Here is a 19,019-nt window from a genome sequence, read left to right as displayed (position 1 = left end):
ATTATAAAAGATTAGGGCCAAGAGTTCAAAAAAGACATAAACTCCAAAACTTAGCCTACTTCTTCTTCTTCTCCTTCTTCTTCTTCCTCATGTCTTTTGGGTCTGGTCCCACAGGACTGGTTCCATCCCTCAGGTGGGTCCCCCTAGTGGTCTGGCGCACTTCCGCTTTTTGTCTACTGAATTTGCAGCATTTTTCTTTGGCCAGTTTTGTGGGTTTGTAAGTTTGTGCTTCTGCTTTCGGTTTCTGTGATTGCATGCATTTTTCTGTTGGATTTGTTTTATGTGTTTGTGTGTTTTTGGATTTGCATCATTCCCGTGTTTGAAGCATCTTGCCGTTTGCGGCACGTTTGCCCTTGTCGGCCACTGTACTAAACACATAGTTAGACTAACGCTAAGAAAACAGCACGGAAAATTAACTTTTTAAAAAGGCCAAAAAAAGCCAAAATAATTATGTTCAGGGTTTTGCTGAATTAGGGTACTGGCACCTATTTTGGTCCAATTCTGGCATTGCCTAGAACCAGTGTCTGTTTGTCCACTCAATGTTACACACTGCTGACAATATTGTGCTTTATGGTCCTGAAATGGTTTCTGTATGCTGGGGGATACAGTCATTTTAGAGGCTGTGGGAAGGTCATGAAGTGATTGTTTGAGACAATATTGTTTGTTAAGGATGATATTATACTTTTGTTTAAAAATAATTAATTACATTTTCACAACTTTGATAATTAGACATTAAATGTCTGTATCCTGGAGGATACATTGTTCATATAAGGATACAAGACAGATAATAATACACAGATGTACACTGTGTATGTATGTGCCAATACTCTACAGAAAATCAATTATATAAAGGTGTGAAATATTGATTACTCTTTATTTTAGTCTAAAATGTGTGTTATTGATTAATTCACCAGTGTTTACCACGCTCTCTCTCTCTCTCCTCTCTGCTCTCTCTCTCTCCTCTCTCTCTCTTCACACCACACACACACACAGTGGTTCAGCTGAAATTACATACAGTTATATAAAGGGGCACCAAAACAACAAATAATTGTTGTATTTAACCTTTTTTAAATCTTTTTATACAAAACAAGAAAGAGAGTTGCTAATTATTAAAAATCATGTTTTAAAAGTTGTCAAGAGGTACAGTCTATAAACTGAGAAAATATAAACTTAGAAAATCATAAAATTGTCTTATTTTAGCGTAGATACATTAGAAAAGAAATAGCAATTAATAAATTTTCCAAAACATTCATGTGTGAACCAAAATATGTTATACATATAACTTTTGCATACAACTGTTTTGCTCAGGGGTAATGTTAAAGCTCTTGGGGCCGGCCCTGTGAAGTCAGTCTGTCCCCGACAATAGATGTCTCTACACAAACATTTTGACACACACACAAACACACACGAAAGCATTTCAAATGCACTCGTCTCACTCCGACTCTGCTCTGACGGTGAGCTGAGCCTCGGGACGGGACCAGCAGACAGCAGGACCATGTTAACAACGTCTGAGGAATCTCTTCAGCTTTAATCTGAACCTTCTCACCCACAAATCTCTCTACACACACACACACACACACACACACACACACTGAGGCTGTCGAGGGTATAATAACTGCTTTGTAATGTTCCTTTGATTGTCTCTAATCACCGTTTGTGTCTGTTGGGGCTTCCTCACATCCAGGTCGGCCGTTGTGCCGTTTAGGAGGCGACAGATTTTATTGGTTAGGATGTGGCCGGGTGGAGGAGGGAGGAAGGGAGTGAGGAGAAAATGACAAAATCCTGTGATGATTTGATTATTTTGTGCAGCAGAGCACTGAAGAGAGAGAGAGAGGGGGGCTTTGGATGAGGCAGGATGTTGATATGTTTGTGAATCCGTTGCGTTTTTGCTTGTTGCCAGGACGATCATGGGCCCGCACGGCATCAACCGAGCCGTACAGAGGCTGGAGTTCTGCGACTGCAAAAAGGGACTCGGTGAGCATCTTCCTCCTGACCTGTCTGACCTCTGAATCATTATTACACTCTTACTTGTCTCTAAACTGCTGCTAACCTGTGTGTGCGCACAGGTGTGAAGATAATTGGAGGTTACCGAGAGCTGACAGGGGAAGAGTTCGGCATCTACATCAAGCGGGTGGTAGGCGGTGGGTTGGCATCTCAGGACGGTAGGTAGTCTTTTGGTATTTCGTTTGGAATGTTGAAAGAAACACACAGTTATTGTTATTTTTGTTTTTATCATTATTATTTCTATTATTATTAATATCCTCCCTAGCCAGATCTGTCTGTCTGTCTGATTTTCACTTTCTGTTCCAGGTCGGCTTAAGTCAGGTGACCTGATTTTGGATGTCAATAACATCAGTCTGATAGGAGTGACCAATGAGAGGTGAGATTGACGTCTGTGCTGTGTCTGCAGTTTATCAGTGTGTGTGTGTGTGTGTGTGTGTGTTGCAGAGGTATTTTAAGGTAAGAGGTATTTTTTGCCATGTTAGTAGACTGTGGCCGGTTGGACATAAAAACTTAAGCAAATATTTTAGTGAGTTGAGTTAAATATCTTAAAATAAAATCACTTGCACTTGCTTACCATTAAGTATTGTCCTTAAGATGTACAGGATTTCAGATTTTCTCTTTATATTGGTCTTATTCTTAAGGAATTCCTTAAGTTAATTGAAGTCCCCATGAAACAGGAAGCAGAGAGCTGTTTTGATGCAGACTCAGAAAACCAGCAACCAGGACATAAACTCTGACTGTATATGAACCTATCTAAGTAAAGAAAATGTACATTATGTATAGAATTAATCAATAATCTTTCAATAAATGATGATAAAATGACCTTTATACCATATAAGGTTACAGTCCAAACGACAGAGCTGGTTATGTCAATAAGCCTGCTTCGTTAACTAGTTAGGCTATAACATAGTTTAACTGCTGTGAAATCTCTTTCAATGGAGTAAATTCTTTTTAGGGTTCTGTGCAACACCCTTAATTAAGTCCCTCAGCTACGGAGAAATTATGCCTTAAGTGTCATACTTAAGGTGTTTTGTGCAACTGGTCCCACAAAAAATAGATTAGATGGACAGGTTTGAGAGTTTCCCTCTATAGAGTGCTGCAGTGATGTATTTTTGTAGTCGAATCAGGAAGTTAGCATTGTAGGACAAAAAGCTAATGGTATTTTACTGTACTGATCTGTGGTGAACAATAGTTTATGATAATCTTCACAAATTAACACCACTTTAAAGGTTTTTTTAAGTGAAAATGTGACAACCAGCTAACGTTAGGATATAAACAACAACACTGTAGCATGACTTCAACGTCACCACCGCTAAACTACCAACTTGTAATTAAATCTCATTATTAAAATATGCAAGTTGTGAAGTTTGTATAAACACAACAAGGCTGTAAAGACGGACTAGTTAGTAGATCAGTCTCCGTGTTTTAATGTCACCGACAACCTCTGTAGTCTCATTTAGACACTTGTTAGCAGCCGCTAACAGACACGTAAAAGCTTTAACATTCACAGGTGGAGTATTTACTGATGGATTTTATGTCGTAGAACAAAACGTGAAAATCCCAAAACACAGACCTTATTTCAGGCATCTAAACAAAAACCTGTTCACTTTGAGGAGAGGAAACCAGAGGAGCTAAAATGCTAACACATTACTGGTGTGAACCTATCGTGACGTTACCCATTGGTTTTGTGGAGAACCGTTTTGAAGCCTCCAGTTATGGTCGTCGGAACCAGTGACGGCGAGGTACTGCGAGTTGAGCTGCTCTCATTGGCTGTTCTTGGTTTGGAAACAATGGAGGCTCGCCTGGTCACACACGATCTGGTATTCCAGATAAACAGTAAAATATGTTTGTGAACAGATTTAAGGAGAGAAATAGTCATTGTGTTGGCTTTACTTCACAGACCCGGATTATATTTACTGTCAGTGGTTTTAGGACTCATCAGAATGTCAGAGGTTTCATGTGGGTTTGGTGATTTAATCTAATGTGACCAAATACCTGCAAAAGTAATAACATTCCCATCTGCCTCAGTTGATTTTGTGTTTTGTGCTAATTAGCAAATGTTTTATTAAAAGGAACATGATGCACACACTCATTAATCCATTCATTAAGTATTATCTGCATTTGTTATGTTTCTGAATGTTGATCTGCACACCTGCTGTTTCCTGACAGGGCGGTGGAGATCTTGAGGACAGCCTCGCTCTCTAATCACATGTCCCTGCTGATCGCCAGAGATGAGGAATCCAGGTAACAACTGTAATGTAATCACCTGTACTCTGACTTTCCTTCCCCGGCACGTTGTCTAGTCCTGAGATTAACCGACACACCTTATGATCAAGATCTGCACAGGAGTGCTGATGTGATTTGATTTTGATTTATCTAAAATTAGTCCTAATTCAGTAAGAACATTATGGTGTTTAAGTTCACCTTCAAGGTCAGCGTCGAAGTTGAAGGTCCTTAGAGTCATGAAATACCATTAGTGCCTTCAGTGGTCCAAGAACAACCGGTATTCCCTTGGTAATTTTATTTGGGCTGAGAAGTGACTGCTATCGTAACTGAAGGAATTATTATTTTTCTGCCAAAAGAATCGCAGTTTTGTTGAAAAAAGAGCAGCGCCAGCACGAGGGTTTCGCCTACACGGATGAAAATTGGTAGGCATATGTATCATATCCAGATGTACAAAAAAAGCCTCTTGGACCCAAACCCAACAATGATTAATACATTTTGACGCCATTTGTACCATTTCCACGTATTGTATTTTAACACACTCCTCCTAAAGAGTTCACATTCGATCAGTACTGTCTGACATTTAGGATGAAAGATTATCAAAACTTTTGGTTTCATCAAACTGCATATACGTGGTGTGGAAAATCACATTTGTAACTACAATGTTTCAAGAGGCCACGGGGCAGACCGAGGACCAGGTGGAGAGATCATGTCTCAACACTGGCCTGGGAACACAGTCAGAGTTGGCCGATGTGGCCGGGGAAAGGGAAGGTTGGGGTCCTCTGCTGGACTTGCTACCCCCGCGACCCGATCCCGGATAAGCGGATGAAGATGAGATGAGAGAGTTGAGATGAGACATCTTGGCAATTTTGAATTTAATGATACATTTTGGCGGCATTTTTGCCATTTCCAGGCTTTATATTTTAACAAACTCCTCTGAAGTAATTCAATAGATCGACTTCAAATTTGGTCAGTACCTACTTAAGATGTTCCTAATGAAAATGTATCAAAAGCTTGAGTTTTCATCAAATGGCCTGTACGTTGTGCGGCGTCTTTTATCAAGTTGACTGAACATTCTTCAATCTTCCCAAAACTTCACATTTGTCCCATCTACATGGAAAAATTCAGCAAAAGTCATAGTGCCACCTAGTGGAAGCAGGATGTCAGCCATTTTTCACTTCATTAATTTCTTTGTGGACTTGAATAGGTCGTTATTTCTTATTTTCCTACCAACTAGGTTATGGTTGGGCGATTGGCTCCATCGCCGGTTGATGGATAAATTATCCAACATCCGTATAAATATATGAAACTGTTGTAATAAAGCTCCTTCATATAACTGCTCACATGGACTGAAACCAATTAAAAGTGAGATAAGCGGTTCTTCATAAAGATGTTTTCCTAGGAATCATCATGGATCCCCAATGTGATGATTCTGCGACACCCCCAGACGCAGGTCCTATTACCACAACCTATCCAAATGAACCGTGTGAGTATTTCGATCCGCCCTTGGTTCAGACTCTGAAAGGAACGTGTGTGTCTGACAGGCAGCATCCTGCGGTTCACCAGCAGGAGGTAAACTGACCTGGCACTCTGCTGTCCCCGGTGCTTTTCCACGTCAGCCTGCCATGTCAAGACAAACTCACAGCGACACAATAAGGACGCTCTGCTGTCTGTCCGTGGGGTTTCTACGCAGTAAAAAAGAGTCTAGCTGATCAGAGATGCAAAGCAACACAGAGATCAGCAGAAACAAGAAAGCAGGCTCGTTTCCGGGTTGCACTTTTGCAGGACGCAGTCGTTTTCTGTGTGGCCACCGTAGCTTCTCCTTCAGGCTTGCAAGGGGAAGGTGAAGCAACAGAGTTGCAATCTGCAACTACACCGCAAGATGCCAATCAATCCTACACACTGGACCTTTAAAATAAAAATGTAGTACGTTTGATGAGCTACTCGCTGCTGTGTCTGTATGTGCAGTCGATCTTTATTGGTAAAAGTTGGCAAGACAAATGGTCAGCGTACTTTGTGGCCAACAGATTTCTGAACTAGCTGTTCCCCGACTACAATTTATAAATAGGGGAACAAAAAGCAGAGAACAGGTTGTTTTTATTTTCAAGACAAAAATGCTGGTTTTGTCAAACTGTGTATCCATGGTGTGGAAAAACATATTTGTACATTTGTTACTACAACAATTTAAGGACAAAGACATACAGAAATTATTAGACAATTGTATCATATCCAGATAGACAAAAAAGCCTCTTGGACCAAATAAGGAATTTTTATTTTCAAACAAAAAAACGCAAAACGGGTTCTATTTTAATTTTCTGTTTTTATTTTCAGGACACAAAAAATTATAAATTTCTATATTTTGTTCCTCCGTTTATGAATGGTAGTCCGGAAATGAGTTTTCTCATTTACAACAAAAATCAGTTGACCACTGACCACAAATGTTGATGAGATTGTTTGGAGGAAAATGGAGGAAATGAGCAGATGTGATTCAGTGTGGAACAGAAGGTTATTTGAGGTGCGACCTGCTGAATAAGTTTGCAGCCTGCAGCAGTTGATAGGAGCCAACTGTGTTGTTGTGACTGCAGAAGAAAGGTCGTCCCACCTCTGGCAGAGAGAGGAGTCCTTTCATTTTCATCCTTATTACGAAACCAAAGCAGCAGTGAAATCTGTGTGTGTATGTGTGTGTGTGTGTGAGCGGCTTTGTGCCGACACGTCAGGTATTCACCTCAAAGCGATTTGTTTTACACTTAAATTATGATTGCGTGCAGCTGCCTCTGAGCGGTTCGCGGCGAGGACACCGTGATGAAATCATGCAGTGGGGATTTGGTCCCGGTGTCCTCACAGGTTCAGTGGATAAAAACAGAAAAACAAACGTAGTCTATAAGCTCATTGATGGAGTTTTGTCAGTTCAGGACGCTGAAGCGGATCGAGACTTGGATTTCTGGAGGTTTATGTCATTTTTAAGCTGCTGTACAGACAGAAACAGTCCGGGTGTTCTCAGGTTATAAATGTCACTTTTTGGGAGCCTGTTTTATGTCTTAATTTCATCAAAATGACAAAAACTATTAATTGGCTTCAGTTCAACCACTTTAGTCCTTCTAGAAACAGTTCAAATATTCTTAAATATAATCAAATCTTCTTGTATGGAGCAAAACAAATTTGCCATTAAAACAGCTTGGTTAATATTCTTTTCTTTTCATAGAAATCTATCCACTGAAAGACTGTAAAAGACCTTAAAACTTAAAAAATGACAAAAATGTAAGTTGTGTTTATTACAAGCAATGAAAAGTTAGTTATTTAAGATAAATAAAATAAGGATTTTGGTCACTTTATTGAGCTGAATTAAAAAAATTGTACTTAATCTGAGATTAATAATTAGCAATAAAAATCTTGTAAAACAAGATTCAAGCAGTTGAAATACAATATTGACAGAATTGTAGAATTATTTTATATATTATATTGAGAGTGTTATGAATCTCTGTATTCCATCGGGTATTGATTAGGGAAAGTCCTGAGGATTTTCTTACTTTTAAACTAGTCTAAATTTATATTTCAGCTCAATGGAATAAATCTATATTTATGGCTCTGGATAGAGTCAAAAACGGTTGTGGTGAAACTAAAATGGTACGTTGCTTTAAATGTTGCTGCAGTAAGTAAAAGGTAAAGGAAGCTCCAGTGTATCCTCTGCTACAGCTCTCATCATTTCACTCAGTCAGGAACCTTCCTGAGCAACAAACACTATTGGAACGCAGCCTGTGTGCCGACAGGTGACCGGTGTCTGTGACCTCTGATCTCTGAATGCTTTGTCTCAGTGAGCGGTGCTTTCACATCCACATCAGACAGTGACGGTGTGAGCGAGCAGTACGTCCATGTGAGGGAGACAAACACTCACAGATCTGCCTGCTGTCAGCACAAAAAACCCAGACACTGTCAGAATAATACATCACACACAGGCAGCCAGACAGTGAGCAGGAGGTCAGTTTTGTCAGCAGCTTGGAAACCCTGCTGTGTCAGCCTTGTTGGATTTCTCAGATCAGTTGTGGAGGAAAGAAAGCGAAGGCAGAGATGCAGATTTAATGCAATATGTCCAGTTGACATTCGATCGAAGACAATGCACACACCGCGCAGTGGCACAGAAACGCAGAGTCGATGAGCGACCGCGGATATCCCAAAGTCAGGCTACGAACGTGACCTTAGTGGAGGTCCGTGATGACAAGTCCATATTACTACCAGTACCTGTCATGTTATTGTTTGTTGTGTGTGTGCTCCCCTTGCATTACTAAGCCTCTGTGGCTAGCATGTTTTTAATAAGCTACCTGAAGTACACTGCCCTCCCCTAACCCAGGCTGGACGCGCAGTGAACTTGCCACTAGGCAATTGAATTGATTGTTGGTTGATTATAGAGTAGATAGATAGTAGATACGATAGATATGAAGTAGATAGATAGAGTAGAAGATAGATCAGATAGTAGAAGATAGATAGATAGATACATTACAGTGTAGCAAGGCAAGCATTTACACACAGTAACACAGTAACAATTAACAATACAATACAATAAGTAAGGAGAAGCAACATTATACACAACAATAATAAAGAAATGGCAAAAGAAAAAATGTATAAACCATGTATAAAAGTATACCAATAAAGCTGTTACCCATTGTAGTGGCAAGTAAAAATAAAAATATAAGGTGCTTTTTAGCTTGTTGTACAGTGTTGATGGCAATGTGGCCAAGGAAAAGATTTCCTGTATGCTTGTCCCTTCGACAGCGGACGCTGGAGTTACTGACAGTTTTGATGTTTCTCCTCCTACAGATAGAAAGAAAAACTCAACAAGAGATGTGTACAAATAAAAAGACATTTAATTAAGTTCATTTTAATCAGGAACAATTGTGACCAACAAAAAGTTTGCATTTGTAGGCGGCCGATGAGGCAGTCAAAGAATGATGCTTCTATTCAACGATCTAATGATTTTCTTTCTGTTTTTTGTTGTTAGAGATCCACAATATGGAAATAAGGTATTTATTTCCAGCCGATAAGATAACTCGATAATTTTACCATTTTATAAGTGTATTATACGTTGTGCTTACTTGTGTTTGAATACTAATGTCTTCTCCAAAATTAATAAATTTTGTTGTCAATTTAAATATTGATTTTCAAAGAAACATGTAATCCAAATAAATGTGTGTGTGTGTGTGTGTGTGTGTTGTGTGTTGCGTGTCGTGTCGTGTGTGTTCTTCAGGAGGGAGTTTGTGCGAGCGAATGGAAAAGTAGCTGGCTCCAAATAATATGCACAGGCTTTCACGGAAGAATCTCTCCGACTCCCCAGGTCTCCAACAGGCTAACAACAGCCCAGACAGACAGACAGGCGGGACAGCCACCGGATAACGTTATTTATAAGCAGTTAGCCCGCGGACTGGCCAGCTTTAAGGACACAGTGAAGACTTTGCTGAAATGTTCTTATCTTCCAAAAGCAGCTTTGCTGTCCGAGGCTACTGTCCCTACTTTTTAAATATATCTCGACAAAAAATGCCCTCATAGCCTTCGTTTCCCAATTTGTTTACTTCAAAAAAATGTCACCCAATTTTCAACAAAATGTCCATACTTCACGTAAATGAAAAAAAAGGTCGGCAGTTTCCTCCGGCACAAAACAGTCTCTGAAATGGTCCTCGCTCCTCCAAGGTTCTAAAATGAGACCCAGAATAGAGCTTGATGCTACAGTGAGACGTCTGATTACGGAATTTAATAGAAGTAGAGGTCTGCGATTGAACTTGTGTTGTCTTTGTCTCCCCTCCATTATCCGCCCAACCCCTCCTCCACCTCAAAACCTTTTTCGTCTCCACCTCTTCTTCTTTTTCTCTTGTCTCTGTTACAGAACTGACACGACACAGCCTCTTCCTCCCCTCCTCTTCGCAGATCAGAGAGCCCGCCAGCTCCTCAGTCCTAAAGAGGGGGGTCACCACCATACCACCCCCACCGCCCCCTACACCACCCAACGCCCGGCTACACGTCATGGCAACGCGCCATCGCACGCCTCTCCAAGGTAGCACATTTCAAAGCCTTTTTCTCACAGATACATACTTAATCCTAAAATGAGGATGCATATATGCGAAGCCAGGCAGGTTTCACTCAGAAGTGTGTGAGTTATTGTCCAGTTAATAAACAGTTTTGTCTACATTGATTTAGCTGGAAATGTATTTTAAATTACTTACACAGTCTACGAAGTAGAAAGCTTTAAAATGAAGTCTAAAATGAATCCCGATTTTAATTTGAAACTGTTCTCTGATTCTATTTATACAAGTTCAGATCAGGGCAACTCACCCGTTTTGTGAATGTTTTATTAAGGCGACAGCATTTAGATTTTGGCGTTAGGCTGCCACCTCATCCACTCCCCCCGCAGATATGTTTACATGAGAATATTGGGGAGTGATGAGCAAAATACCTTAACCGCCAGTCGGAGCCTACAGGTGGATGCTGGGGTGGTGGGTGGGGCTACAGAGCAGGGGTCAGCGATGTGATGGCAGGGGCAACAGCAGGCATTAAAAAAACAGCAGAAGGGAGAAGCTGGGAAATTCTTGCAGTTTAAATACGACGCGCCAGATTGGAAGGGTGCGCCTTGGTCTAGTGATTATGGATAAGGCATGTCGTGTGCTATATCAGCCGCCGAGCTCGAGTTGACTGCCGGCAACTAGCTCGGGCAGGCCTTCGTTCCATTTTGTAACAGTTACACAGTAAATTCATCTGTATTTATCATCTTGAATTGTACGGCTGTTGCTAAGCCCGCCCCTTTTGGCTCTGTGCTCGCAATAACAGTTGAGCAAGCCTCCGGTCCCAGAACATCGGTCACCCTTAAACTCCTTTCCTGTACTTCTGAGATACTGCTGTGTGCTAGCACAGTTGATGCTACAGTTATACATTTTGTGGAGAGGCTCAGAGTAAGTGCGGTAAAACCATTTCCTTTTTGCCCAACATGAACAAAACGACTGTCACCAGTTTACTTATTGGTCCATAGTCCTCACCTCTACATTCTTTACATTCAGTGTAATGTATTGTTTGAAATCACCGATTTAACAAGGAATCTGCGCGTTCACAAGTTCTGAACTTCTTGTCTTTTTTGGAAAGGTGTCTACATAAAAGTGTGTAAACTGTATTCCGTCTTGCACGCAATGGGAAACAGCAATGGCTAAAATAAGTTGAAAGCATCCTTCAGGCAAATTCACAGAGAAGTGTGGGAAGACCAGAGAGAGATGATAAGGAGAGAGGAAAGGAGGAGGAGGAGGGAGGAGGAGAGATTATGTCATGGTGGGATTGAATGTGAACTTGTTTGCTGGATTTAATCATGCTAGTGTCATCCTGACTCTTCTGTACATTTTCCTCTCACCACCAGCTGACAGTGTCAATTCAGCCTTGATATGCGCTTGCCAAGGGAACACGCGCCCTCGCGCGGGCTCGTCCTCAAGGCGCGCAGCCTAACGTCAGCGCAAGGCCACATGGTGGACAATGATCAGGAAAATAGTCCCCCTGGAGGAGACTGCTCAGCAAGGTCCAGCGTGTTCTTCCGCGCTCAATTGTCATGGAAACACCAACAAAATTAAATGCACATGGTGAGGCACAACAGTGATCCACGGAACAGGCGCAAGTCACGAGTGTCCCCGAATGCGTGTTTGGCACGTCTATGACATGAATACATGCTAGGCCTAGCTGATTGTTTACACCCAAGGTCGGGAACAGGGACACCCCGGGGCGCTGTGAAATGTGTCGAATCGGCCGCTGGTTCGAGCCAACTTTGCCACACTCTTTGTAGCAAAACACACGTATCGGTTGGCAAAATCTTTGCAGTTTGATAAACGTTTTTTATGGTTGCATAAAATGCTGTTTATCTCCAAAAAGTTTATCTTCAGTACAAGGGGAAGAGGCACCCTCTCCCAACGCTCGGTGTCTCGCCTACACACCCTCTGGTGTTTCGTCATTACGGCAGATGACACCTAGATTATGTTAGACTCGCAACCTTGCATCTTTTGAAGCAATTTGTTTTAAGATGTAAAGATCTGAAACTCCATTTTCTCAAGCTTCGACAAAAATACATCTTCTAAAATTATTTTTATTCATCGCAAATTGTTTTGGTTTGTTCCATTTGTTGTATTCACACTTAAATCGTCAAAGTTTGTCCTCCAACACCATAGAATAATCCAAAGTAATAACAGTAAGGACTGTTCGAGCCTGAAGTCAGTCATGCCTTTTATTTCATCCCTTTAAGGATGTTATAATGTCCAATGTATTTTCAAAGCTAAATCCGAAACCCAATTACCTTTCTACCTTATCTCAACTTCAATTCAAGTCAATTATTTACTGTTGTATACGCACCAAGTTCATCAACAGAAGAAGTTATCCTCCAGGAGCACTTTTCAAGATAAGAGCAGGTCTAGAGCAGAACGCCTTTTAACATTACAGAGCACACAACAGTACCCACCATGAGCAAGCACTTGGCGACGGCCCAAGGAAAACGGGCCTTTTAACAGGCAGAAACCTTCGACACGACGCCTTCGGCTCTAGGTGGGTGTCTCTGCCTTGAGCGCAGTTGGGGAGAAGAAGAGAGAGAGAGAGAGAGAGAGAGGAGAGAGAGAGAGAGAGAGAGGAGAAGAGAGAGACAAACAGATTAAAGCAGCAACAACAGCAGCAGCAACTGACATTCAACAGTAAGTGATCGATGACGATCATGAAAAAGACGGTGACGACCGAGCTGACAGCCAGCAAACCACCAGGGGACAGCCGAGCCAAGGCGAAACAATACTCACAACACTAATAATTAATAACAACTGAATATCGAGTGATATTGACGCAATCGCGCCAGTGCTAGCGCAGACCGACAATGCGCAGGGAGGCATCCACCGCAGGATCCATCGAGAACCTTGTGAGGCACGAGCGAAAGCCCAGCAAGAACTCCGTTCGAACGAAGTGAAGTTTTAGTAACGATGGCTATGTAATTAATGGGACCATGATCCAATGAGTGCAGAAAAGAGAGAGGAGAGGGAAGGAGAGGAGCTCAGTTGCGAATCATGGGAAATCCCCCGATAAGTCTAGGCCTAAATAGCAGCCAGAATACACTTAAGGAGATGGTTCAGGACGTCACCTTGAATTCCAAGCCTTAACTATAAGCCTCCTTATCAAAGGAGCGAACGTCTATAAGCCTACTCTTAAATGTGGAGGCAGGGTTGTCTGCCCGCTTCCCTCGACACCTCGCAGCTGGGACAGCTGGTTCCTACACAAGGAGAGGCAGCTTTCGGTAAACTGAAGGCTCTGGCTCCCTGTTCTACTTTTTAGGGGAGGATGCTAATAGGCAACCACAGCAAGCTAGCACCAGCCTATTCAGAGAGACGTGAGTGCTTTTCTAGAGGGGTAATAGGGGTACTATGAGCTCTTCAAGATATGAAGGGGCCCTGACATAAAGAGCTTTTATAGGTGAGGAGGAGGATTTTAAATTCTATTCTAAATTTAAGAATAATTGCATAAGAATACCTTATGCAATATGCAGATTCTACACTTTTACTAAATAAGCCATAATAAGAAACCAAACTGTTGTGATCTAACCAACAGAAAGTGTTGAACTAAAAAGTCACCTAAAAACATTTACTATGTTCCTTTGTCCCAGTGGGTCAGTTGGTCCACTGAGCACAAGGATCTGAACATTTCTGTATATTCGTGCTGTTTCAGGATGGCAGGCTGCAGGTCGGGGACCAGCTGGTGTCCATCAACAAAGAGTCCCTGATCGGAGTGACGTACGAGGAGGCCAGGAGAATCCTGACACGCACCAAACTCAGGTCCAACATACCTTGAGACTGTTTCAAAGGCATAAATTATTCAAGATACAAAAGAAACAAAAAGAGAGGAGTTTGGCTCTAAAATAAGACTACAACAAAATCTAGTCATTTCTCAACATACAAACATACATACATGCATACATGTATGTACATCCTCGGGTATATTGATCCACTATTTAACAATGTATGCCAAAAAACAACAAAAAACCTCAAAATCCAATAATTTTGTCTTTCTGTAAAACAAAACGTGTTTGTGGTTAAACTAAAGGTCTATGTAGGGATCCTTTCCATAATGCTGTCAAACACTGACAATAACAATCTGAGTTTGTCAATAGCAGAAACAACTACTGTTAGTGGACAGACTTTGACGATGCACATAAGGATAATGTGCAGCACTTTATGCGTGTCTTATTATTATATTATTATTAAGGTTGAAAAATACCAAAGTAACTCTTTAATTCAAAGGAAACTAAACCTATCAATACTCATATTCTCAGAAGATATTACAGTTAATATGAAGATTATAACTGTTTCAAAACGTGCCCTGTGTGTTTTAGACCGGACCCCACTGTGGAAATTGCCTTTATCCGGCGGAGGTCGTCCTCCAGCTCCAGCAGCGGGCCTCACAGCCCCATCTCCCTCCAGTCCAGCTGTGGAGGCGGTCCCCAGACAAGGCCCTCGGGACAGGGCGCTACACCTCCTCAGCCTGCCGTGGTCACCAGGATCACCTCCAGTCGAAACCCTGCCAGCGAGACTCTGCCGGCAGTCAATGTCAGCCAGGTGTTTACTTGAATAAACTCCTCAGAAAATGTTATTGATTCATTTATTTGAAGTGACTTCTTTATGTCACACATGCACCTTCTGCAGTGAACAGAGGGATCATTACATCAGACATCAGATCATGACACATGAACACGCTCTTATCAAACCATTATTAATATGTTGTGTTAATATTTGCAGGTGCGAGTGTCTCCAGCCAGAACAGAGCAGACACATGTCTCCTCCCCACCAGAGAGCGAAAGCATCACTGACTCTAACCCCGGTATGTTCAGTATGTTAAGAAAATGTAGAAAATGTATTTACAGTGATAATAATAATCAATCAGCTGACACATTTACGATCACATTTTAGAGTTAAATCTGAACCTTTAACTATATAACTTTCCTTTTGTGGTGATTCTGGCGGCCCCTGTGGACAAAAATGGTACTGATTCTACTGCCATTGATTTCAAGGGGAATTCAACTGGTGGCATGTACAGTCAAAATAGTGACATTAAAGGTCCATACTGTCACTTTTAAACCAATTTCCACTGGTGACCATAGTCGTTTTTTAAACGTCTTCTGCCAGGTGAAGAGCACAGGAACTATACAGGAAGTGTCTTTATATAATACATTCTAACAATAATAGGACAACAGGGTTTTGAACATGTGCAGACACGCGTGAGCGCAGATGAGCTGCTTGTAGACTGCAAGGTGTAAATCTGGTCTGCTGGAGACAGACGAGGTAGGATGCAGCGTGAGGGACAGATGGTGTGCGGTTGGCTGCCTGTCGGAGGAGGAAGTGAGACAGGCGGGAGGTCTGGCCTACGATTGGCTGAGGAGGTGTGAAGCGGCGTCACATCTCTATGTGAGCGAGGGATCCTGAGGACTTTCTCCATATGTGCAATTTGTGGCGTTTGGCGTCTGACGTCACGCCTGCAGGCTGGTTCGGTCACATGTTCAGAATAAAAGGGAACTTCTAACATTCGCTCCAGTTGAACCAACACCAGTTAACCAACGGTCCCCTGGGCACGGACATGTTAAAGCCCCCCCACCCGTCCTGTAATGGTTAAAGTCATTATTTCGTCTCTTTGTATTGACTTTGTATCTTTGTAGCCATGTTGTGTTGTCTCTGTCGTAGCTTTGTGTATCTTTTTTGACAATTTGGATTGGATTTTGAGACTCTTTATCTTTGTTTTGCGTGTCTTTGTAGTGACTTTTTGTCTCTTTGTGGTCTCTTAGCATCTCTTTGCAGCCATTTCTTGTCTCTGTGGTCAATTTCTGTCTCTTTGTGGTTATTTTATGTGTCTTTGTGGTCATGTTGCCTATCTCTGTAGTAGCTTTGTGTGTCTTATTTGACAGTTTTTCAGCATCTCTTAGTCATTTTGTGTCTCTTTGGAAGTAGTTTTGTGTCTCTTTGTTGTCATTTTGACATCCCAACCTGCAATACTAGTGACTCCTGTGAAAGAGATGTGTGTGTGTTTGGAAGATGTATCACTTAGTAGTTAAAAATCTGCACTCCCTACATACAGCTGATACATCAGATACCATTTTGTTTTTAGGTGTATAATATGACAGATATGCCTGTCTGCGCGTTTTGCCGACACATGCACGCTCTTTAGTGCTCTCATTATCTGACAATGTGCACTGGATCCAATATCTGTTGTAAAGCAATGAAGCTGAAAATAATTGTCGACACCCCCCCCTACACATTTCTGCACATGTCGTCGGGAGTATAGTCCAAGAGGAATATATCAGCATGTGAAAGTGCGATACGTGTTATATATGTCACGCTATGATTAAAACTGGGCCAGATTTTGGTTGATTTCCTCTCTGCCTTTAAAGCTCTAATATGTAACCTTTCCTCAATAATCTTTCAAAACCCTGACCCTGTTAGCTTTAGCCTCAGTCTGTTAGCATAATATTATAACCTGGGACCTGATAGCTCTAGCGTCTGTCTGTTAGCTGTTATCCAGTTTGAAGCCACATGTTTACCATCCACTGTTTAGATCTTGGTGGTTTTTAACTTTTGAGGTAGACCCAGAAGAGAGACATCATATATCTCCTCTGAGCTGGGAACCCATTGGGCTTCCCCAGGAGGAGATGGAAAACGTTGCTTGGAAGAGGGACGTTTCGCCTTCTGTCACTGGATAGGAGGCGGGAAAGGGACGGATGGATGTAGATGGTCGAACGCTGTTAATTGGGTTTAATTTTGAAAATCTAATCCTTGTGTGTCTCTGTGTGTCCAGAAGCTGCCAGCAGTCAGTCTCAGCAGAGGAAATGTTCCCTCAGCACCAGCTGTCGCCTCAAACTGGAGAGGTTGGAGCAGGTGTGTATTGATGTGTGTGTGTGTGAGATTTATTTTTAATATTAATAATTGATTCGTTTATTAACAGAAAATTCATTAAAACTTTTTTGATATTTGATTAATAGTAGGGCCGGGTAAGGAACTGTTACAGATCTACACAAAATTAAAAAAAGTTTTTTGAAAATTAATCATTTAATTTTTTATTTTAAGTTTTAACTGGACCAAAAGATTTGAATCTTCTAACAAAGATAAAATAATATATCATTCAACAACTGTGTGTCTATAATGTCCAGCCGACTTGTAGGCCAGGTTCTGCCTCAGGCCACAGTCGGGGCTCGGTCGGGGCTCAGTCGGGGCTCGGTCGGGCCTCGGTCGGGGCTCGGTCGGGCCACAGTCGGGCCTCAGTCGGGGCTCAGTCAGGCCACAGTCGGGACTCAGTCGGGCCACAGCTGGTCTTTTTGCTGGAAACTATGAATCTCTGAGTCCAGTGATTGTTATTGTTGTCAGAGAAGTTTTCATGTTTCATCTCAATCGTCTTAACTGCTGAAGTGCAGATTCAGGGTTTTCACTGGGCAGTGACAGTATGTGTGCTGGCTGTTTGTCAGTATCAGGGGCGTCACCACTGTGATCAAAGTGTGTATTGATCCCTGTGTGTGTGTGTGTGTGTGTGTGTGTGTGTGTGTGCAGGCTCTGGATCTGCTCGGTCTGAAGCCCTCAGAGGCTCAGCGGCAGGCGATCAGGTCCAGACTACGAGCTGATCCGGCTGGGACGGTGGCCTTCGCAGGTAAGAGAGCAAATCACTGAGTCCTGTATTCCCTCTGCTTACCCTGAAATAAACCTACAGAATCTTTTATTCATATTTATTATTGATCTTTGCCTCTTCACCCTGAAGCTGCCCTTCATGTCGTACATTGTTATTCTGGATGATTGAACTGCTGAGGATTAGCTGCTTTATCGTTTGCAGTCTCTTACTGAGGTGAAAGTAAACTGTTTAATATTTGACTGTATATTTACAGTAAATTACTGGCTACTAGTTGCAGTACTCACAGCTAGTTACTTAATTCATACAGTTAATAATTTGGAAATGACAGCTGTAAACTGTGACCTCACAGCAGTTATGCCACCATATTACTGTAATTTAACATTATGCTCCAGTAGAAATACTGTATTTAACTGTAACTTTACAGTTTTTTAGCTAACGAAGTCAATGTGTTTATTGAATGTGTTTTTAGTTAAATTTCTGAAACACAATTTAAGAGATTTTCACGTTTTGTTCTTTGACATAAAACCCATCAGTAAATACCCAACCTGTGCCAGTAGACTCATTGTGTTTATACTCTTGTACAACTTGTAGCTTTTAATTACAAGATTTAATTACAAGTTGGAAGTTTAGTCGTGGTGACAGTGATGTTCGTTTATAGCCTAACGTTAGCTTTTTACTTTTGGCGATCACCAACAAAATGTGTTAATATCCTAAACCTTATTTTCTGCAATAATCCAGTAGTTCCTTCTTGTTTAAGGAACCAGGGCAATGCTAACTTTTGGGTTGGACTACAAAATGTGTCATCTCTGCAGCACTCCATAGTCTTTGTCCTCAAATAGACCTGTGACTTTTATCACTTGTAGTTCAAGTCAACTTTATCCTTCATTTACATTTTCTGGAAGTTAATTTGACCCTTATTTCCCTTCAAACTGTGTTAGTAACCAGCACAAACAGCCAGAGAGAGGTGTCAAATACAACTGATAATGTATCTGTGTGTACAGAGTTTGAGAGTCTGATCAGGGAGCTGTTTAAGCCTCAGCTGGAGGAGTTGGTCGGCACCCAGCCAGGGTCGAGGTTCATATCTGATGACCTGTCCAGTTTGTTGGAGTCACCTGTCAACCCACAGGTAGGACCTCACTGCAGCACTG

At 41.7% G+C, this 19,019-nt stretch overlaps 1 protein-coding gene across 1 annotated transcript in view; it reads left to right on the top strand.

Moving 5' to 3' along the window:
• The window catches only part of stxbp4 (syntaxin binding protein 4), a 37,036-nt gene that overhangs the window by 5,323 nt on the left and 12,694 nt on the right, over positions 1 to 19,019 (top strand). The window contains exons 2-15 of the mRNA XM_035668877.1: positions 1,901 to 1,974; positions 2,067 to 2,162; positions 2,311 to 2,380; positions 4,174 to 4,248; positions 4,402 to 4,454; positions 4,900 to 4,998; positions 10,100 to 10,267; positions 13,395 to 13,507; positions 13,936 to 14,042; positions 14,600 to 14,822; positions 15,003 to 15,084; positions 17,050 to 17,129; positions 17,796 to 17,892; positions 18,873 to 18,997. Of these exons, the coding sequence (XP_035524770.1) occupies positions 1,901 to 1,974; positions 2,067 to 2,162; positions 2,311 to 2,380; positions 4,174 to 4,248; positions 4,402 to 4,454; positions 4,900 to 4,998; positions 10,100 to 10,267; positions 13,395 to 13,507; positions 13,936 to 14,042; positions 14,600 to 14,822; positions 15,003 to 15,084; positions 17,050 to 17,129; positions 17,796 to 17,892; positions 18,873 to 18,997 (1,462 nt within the window). The remainder of the gene's footprint in view (positions 1 to 1,900; positions 1,975 to 2,066; positions 2,163 to 2,310; positions 2,381 to 4,173; positions 4,249 to 4,401; positions 4,455 to 4,899; positions 4,999 to 10,099; positions 10,268 to 13,394; positions 13,508 to 13,935; positions 14,043 to 14,599; positions 14,823 to 15,002; positions 15,085 to 17,049; positions 17,130 to 17,795; positions 17,893 to 18,872; positions 18,998 to 19,019) is intronic.

The sequence above is a fragment of the Morone saxatilis genome, unplaced genomic scaffold (assembly GCF_004916995.1).
Source record: "Morone saxatilis isolate NCDOM2014 unplaced genomic scaffold, NCSU_SB_2.0 Contig1, whole genome shotgun sequence".
In the NCBI taxonomy this organism is placed as follows: domain Eukaryota; kingdom Metazoa; phylum Chordata; class Actinopteri; family Moronidae; genus Morone; species Morone saxatilis.
Note: the sequence above shows the minus strand (reverse complement) of the source record. Positions and strands in the feature narration are given on the sequence as shown.